The 6,000-nt window shown below is 43.3% G+C and overlaps 1 protein-coding gene across 1 annotated transcript in view; it reads right to left on the reverse strand.

Annotated features, from left to right (window-relative positions):
- The window catches only part of LOC130492910 (glycine dehydrogenase (decarboxylating), mitochondrial), a 48,763-nt gene extending 44,222 nt beyond the window's left edge, over positions 1-4,541 (reverse strand). Inside the window, exons 1-2 of the mRNA XM_056866685.1 lie at positions 4,227-4,541; positions 3,679-3,757 (exon numbers count right to left, since the gene is read on the reverse strand). Of these exons, the coding sequence (XP_056722663.1) occupies positions 3,679-3,757; positions 4,227-4,541 (394 nt within the window). The remainder of the gene's footprint in view (positions 1-3,678; positions 3,758-4,226) is intronic.
- Positions 4,542-6,000: the final 1,459 nt, after the last annotated feature.

The following is a 6,000-nucleotide window of genomic DNA, read 5'->3' on the forward strand; positions in this document are numbered from 1 at the left end:
GTTTGCTGCTCCTCCCACTTTGGTGTCAACTGCAGATTTAATGAGTAGTCCCTCCACATCCTCATCCAGCTCATTTATAAAAATACTGGGCCAAGAACCAAACCCTGTGGCACCCCACTGGACACCTCTTTCCATTCAGATGAAATGCCATTGACAACTACTCTTTGAGTGTGATTCTCCAACCAGTTCCCTATCCACCTAACGATCCTAGGGTCCAGTCCACAGTCCTTTAAATTACACATCAGAACATCATGGGGAACCCTGTCAAAAGCTTTACTGAAATCCAGGTAAACAACATTGACTGCATTCCCTTGATTCATTAAGCTCGTCACTTGATCAAAGAAGGATCATCCCTCCTCCCTTTTAGGAGAAGAGGGATAACGTTCGTCCTCCTCCAGTCTTTTGGCACATCTCCTGTCTTCCAAGAGGTCTGGAAGATGATGGATAAAGGCTCTGCAAGCTCTCTAGAAAGTTCTTTGAGTACTCTTGGGTGCATACTATGTGGCCCGGGGGATCTGTACTCATCCAATGCAGCCAGGTGCTTCTCACTGATGGGACACTGCTATTTAGTACTTTGTCAAAAATGAATGTACAAGTGCACCAGTGTTCAGCGTTTACAGAACTAAAGTAAATAGCTCAAATACTTGCAAAATGGCATGGAGGGAGGGGAGAGTGGAAATTGGTTCAGCAGTTAACACTGATGACACAAGTACACTCCAACAGCTGCTTGGGGTGCCCGTCCAGTGGTAATCCATACAGCACTACTCAATAACACATAAATATTAGCCGAGAGTAAAAGCCATGTTTTCCTCAGTGTCAGTTTATATTTTGAGTCATGGGAAAATGTACTTCTTAATAGCATTGCTTCCTTGAGGCAGGACATCCAGACCTCCTATTACAGATGTGCATTTGTATTTATTTCCTGCTTTTCTCCCCAGCTGGGACTCAAAGCATCTTAGAATATTGTTCTCCCCTCCTTTATTTTCTCACAACAACCCTGTGAGATAGGCTAGGCTGAGAGTTTGTGATGGGCCTATGGTCACTCAGCAAGCTTCCGTGGGAGAAGTGTGGAATCAAACCCAGGTCTCCCTGGATCCAACACTTGATCATCTATGCCACACACTGAGTAACTTCACGAAAGATTATTTTTTTTATGATTCATGCATAGGGCTGCCAGCTCTGGGTTGGGAAACACAGGGAGATTTTGGGGTGGAGCCTGAGAAGGGTGTGGTTCAGGGAAGGGTGGGACTTCAATGGGGTATAATGCCATAGAGTCCACCTTCCAAAGCGACCATTTTCTCCAAGTGAACGGATCTGTTGCCTGGAGATCAGTTGTAATAGCAGGAAATCTCCAGCTACCACCTGGAGGCTAAGGAAATCAGTACAGGAGCGAAAACAACATGTAGGTGCAAAGAAAATTTATATGCTACTGTGTCTAAGATAATACGCACTCATAAATACATGGAAAGAACCAAACACAATAATCTCATGCACAACCATACAAAACCATATCAAGGATGGTGGTAACCAGGAACAGCTCAATTCAAAAGTGCAAATGTCTCTCAACGTTTGTACATCAATCTTCTGTATTCATCTCATGCAGGTAAGTAGGCAATGGTAATCATTATTAAATATTCAAGAAGGAATGCTTCATGGAGGATATGGCCGTTTCAAATTCTTTACAATTGAATTCTTCATCAGTCCTTCAAGCAAGTTCCTCCTATATTGCACATCTTTAGTAATAAATTTCAAAGTGCTGTAGTTCCCACGAAGGGTAACATTCACAAACGGCCGTATCCTCCATGAAGCATTCCTTCTTGAATATTTAATAATGATTACCATTGCCTACTTACCTGCATGAGATGAATACAGAAGATTGATGTACAAACGTTGAGAGACATTTGCACTTTTGAATTGAACTGTTCCTGGTTACCACCATCCTTGAGATGGTTTTGTATGGTTGTGCATGAGATTATTGTGTGTTTGGTTCTTTCCATGTATTTATGAGTGTGTATTATCTTAGACACAGTAGCATATAAATTTTCTTTGCACCTACATGTTGTTTTCGCTCCTGTACTGATTTCCTTATCCCCAGATACTAGTACAGTGGTGTCTATTTTCTCCACCACCTGGAGGCTGGCAACCCTATTCATGCACTGCCCATAATTACTCATGCATTTCACTGTGGACCTCTTCAGAATACATCCAAAGAGTAATTGGGAAAGGATAAGGCTCGCATTCGAGTTTATTTTTATAAAGGGTAAAATATAGACATAAAACTTCACATTTCAGACAGTACCTGTATTTTGAACCGGGGTACTATATCCAAGTACCCCCCCCCCTCAAATCTCATTAAGTAGCAATAAGAAACTACATTATATTTGTCACTCAGATCTAAGTCTAGATATTTGTATGAATAATGTAGCTTGTTATATGAGATTTACTGATCTTTAATCATCCTTCCTCAGTACTGAATCTTCACATCTGTCTTATTTAGAAAAATACCACCTATAATTTGTTACATTAAAATTAACGTAAACTTTTTTGTTAATGAAAAGAGAAAGAAATTGGCTTATCTAGAAACTAAGAGATTAAAAAAATAAGGCCAAAGCCGACAGTACAAGATAAAGTAAAAATATATTACTCAGTTAAAATTCCCTACGTGTTTCTCCAACAGGCTTTTTCAGGGGACATTGTAATATATAATATTCAAATACATATTGGCAGTTCATTCCAGCTGCAGCTTCTGTTCTGTGATATCATCTCAAACTAAAACCAGACTGAAGTGGTCAGGAAGCTCACAGAGGCTGCAAGGCCTAAAGTTTATACTCAAAAAGCAATTTGCTGCTTAGCAACATCAAAAGAAAAATCAAATTACATGTGTGCTTACATATTAAAACATTATCATGGATTAGATTAGCCTTGGTCTTCAAGGAACTCACAGGTTGTAGAAGTACAATTGTTTAATCAAACCTGTTAAAACAGTCTAAGTCATTAGCATGTGTTCCACAAATAGTCATTTACGCACCATTTTTACATTAGGTGCTTAGGAGATATTTATAGGGCTACAAATAAAATCTAAAGTGTGCCTTGTCCCACAGAATACAGGAACTCCCTTTGTTGCTGAATGACTACTAAGAATGCACTAATATAGTTCTAAGGAAAATCCTTTTGACTAATTTTAAAAGGATCTCTACCTTCAGCTATCATGCTCATCTCCTGGTTGATTATAAAGACAATTTGATAATAAAGCACAAGGAGGAACATCTCTTCCAAAAGAGATATTTTTCTGTCATTGTAAATTCATAACACCAAAACAAATTACTTCCGATCAAGATACTAGCTAGATTTTGGACTCTTAAAACCCTCAGCCAGCATTTACTGTGATATATCTCCCAGACAGTAGCTTCTTAAAAATTTGCATTTAAAAGTGTTGATATTCTGCTTGACAAAGATTGTGTCTTTGTTTAAGTGTAACAATGTAATATTTTAGGCTGCCCATGTGTTTAGTAATGGCTCAAAAGATAGTTTTGTAGTTGTTTGGGGTATCACAAAACTTGTGCAAAATGTTTCTCCTATAGAGCTATATTAAAGCCTATTAATACATTGAGCAGCACTGAAGAGCAAACCTATTTCACACTATGGTTTAGACGGTATCTGGCTAAAAGGCACACTTACAGATATGGTCGTCCATCTTCAAAGGCCGCTGCAAGCGGATGTTCGCCGGAATGGTTTTATCAATCAGCTCATCAATACTCTAAAAATACACCAAAGCATCACATTAAGCGCACATTTAAAGTTCGACACTTACAAAGCTGCCCCCGAGGCAGACAAAGGGATGCAATTATAAGCCAACAGGAGCACCAAAGGAAAGTCTCATGAAACCTCTTTGTGGTTCTTTAAAAAAAAGAAAAGAAAAAGCTTTTGTTGCTGAAGTCTTTTAAGAAATTTGATTCCCCCCCCCCAAGCTATGTACTGCGAAATGAGCCAAATGGCTTCAAAGGGTGCATGCATGGGGGAGGATACTGATGTGGGTTAAACTACAAGACAGAGAGTGCTAGCCAGGGGGTCTGTAAAGAAGGAGTATCGGGCTAATGTCTTCATGTGGGGGGGGGGGAAAGAGGACTGGGGGGGGGAAAGAGGACTGGGGGGGGAAGAGAACTTGGGGGGGAACCAGGCGTAAGCAAAACGGTCGGCAAAGAGGGAATCCCGCGGCGTTTCCTCACCGACAGCCCCACGGTCTGTAGCATCCCTCGCTTCTCTTTGTCCCCCGGCCCGATATGCCTCTCGGAGAAGTCATCGTGCCTGGGCAGGAGCCGCTCGATGTGCCTGGAGGAGGTCGAGGCGGCGGCCCCGGCGCCCCCGGCGCCCCCGGCCCCCTCGCCCCCGGCGCTGCTCCTCGCCAGACCGGCCGAGCCTCGCTGCCCGCGACGTCCCCCTCGGCCTCGCGCCTCGCCGCCCCCCAAGGCCCCGCCGCGGGGCCCGGGCAGAGTGGCGCCCCGGCTCACCAGCCGCCCCCACTGCTGGAGACGAGCCTGCATCCTCCGGCCGTCAAGTCAGCCAAGGGCGCTCCCGACGGACCGCGCGACGGCTGCCACTCGCTCCCTCGCGCCGAAGCCCCCGGGCAGCCCCGCGCCCCACTGGGAGCCGGAGAGGAGGGGCTCCCGTGGCCCCGCCCCGCCCTGCCCTGCCGCGGCCCGCCCCGTCGAAGCCACCTGCTTGGCCCCTTCGAGGCGGCCCCGGCCAGGCGAGGCGAGGCGAGGCTTCGCTTGGCCGCGGGGGCGACTCTTGTCCGGCCGGCAGGCGCGTTTCGCGGGCAGCCGGTCCCACGAAGCGGGTCCACTTCTCGGGGCTCGAAAGCAAATATTGATACGGAGGAGACGCCAGATATTGGGAGGGAGGGAGGAAGTCGGTGGGGAAGTCCGTTAGTCTTAATTACATTTAATACTGAAGACGTGCGCCTAATAGTTTTTTAATTTTTTATGGAGTCAAAGATTGGTATATAGGATTGTCAAATGAGATATATAGCAATTATTGAAAATTTATATATATGTGTGTGTGTGTGTGTGTGTGTGTGTGTGTGTGTATAATTATTGAAAAATTATATATATATATATATATATATATATATATATATATATATATATATATATATATATAATTTTTCAATAATTGCTATCTATCTATCTATCTATCTATCATCTATCTATCTATCTATCTATCTATCTAATTTTTCAATAATTGCTATACATCTCATTTGACAATACATATATTTGACAACATATATATATATATATATATATATATATATATATATATATATATATATATATATATATATATATATATATATATATATATATATATATATATATATATAAACTTCTCGGTGCTCATTTAGGCAGTAGTCCCGTTGTTCTTCTCAGGGTGAAGGGTCAATTGCGTCGGTGGCCTGAGGTGTGCCACTGCCAGGGCATTTCCAGACACACACACCTCGCCTACGACCGTCGCCTCCCTCCCCCCGTTTTTGCTGCATCTCACTGGTCTCCTAAGTGATGTGCCCGTCTTCGGTCAAGACGCCGCTCCTTTCATTTCTAAGTTCTGGCTCCCTCTCTGTTTCCAAAGATCTCCTCTGTGACTCTAAAGTTTAAATTCCACGTCGGTATTTTGGATATAAGACTCCCAAGTGTTGCCAGGCTAATCTGTTCTACGATATTATCTCCTTTAATTCAGACCACAGTGCTTGAAAGCAGTTGGGACAGCATATTTTACAATATTGTCGAAGGCTTTCACGGTCAGAGTTCATTGGTTCTTGTAGGTTATCCGGGCTGTGTGACTGTGGTCTTGGTATTTTCTTTCCTGACGTTTCGCCAGCAGCTGTGGCAGGCATCTTCAGAGGAGTCACACTGAAGGACAGTGTCTCTCAGTGTCAAGTGTGTAGGAAGAGTAATATATAGTCAGAAGGGGGTTGGGTTTGAGCTGAATCATTGTCTTGCAAAA

The sequence above is a fragment of the Euleptes europaea genome, unplaced genomic scaffold (assembly GCF_029931775.1).
Source record: "Euleptes europaea isolate rEulEur1 unplaced genomic scaffold, rEulEur1.hap1 H_2, whole genome shotgun sequence".
Taxonomy (NCBI): domain Eukaryota; kingdom Metazoa; phylum Chordata; class Lepidosauria; order Squamata; family Sphaerodactylidae; genus Euleptes; species Euleptes europaea.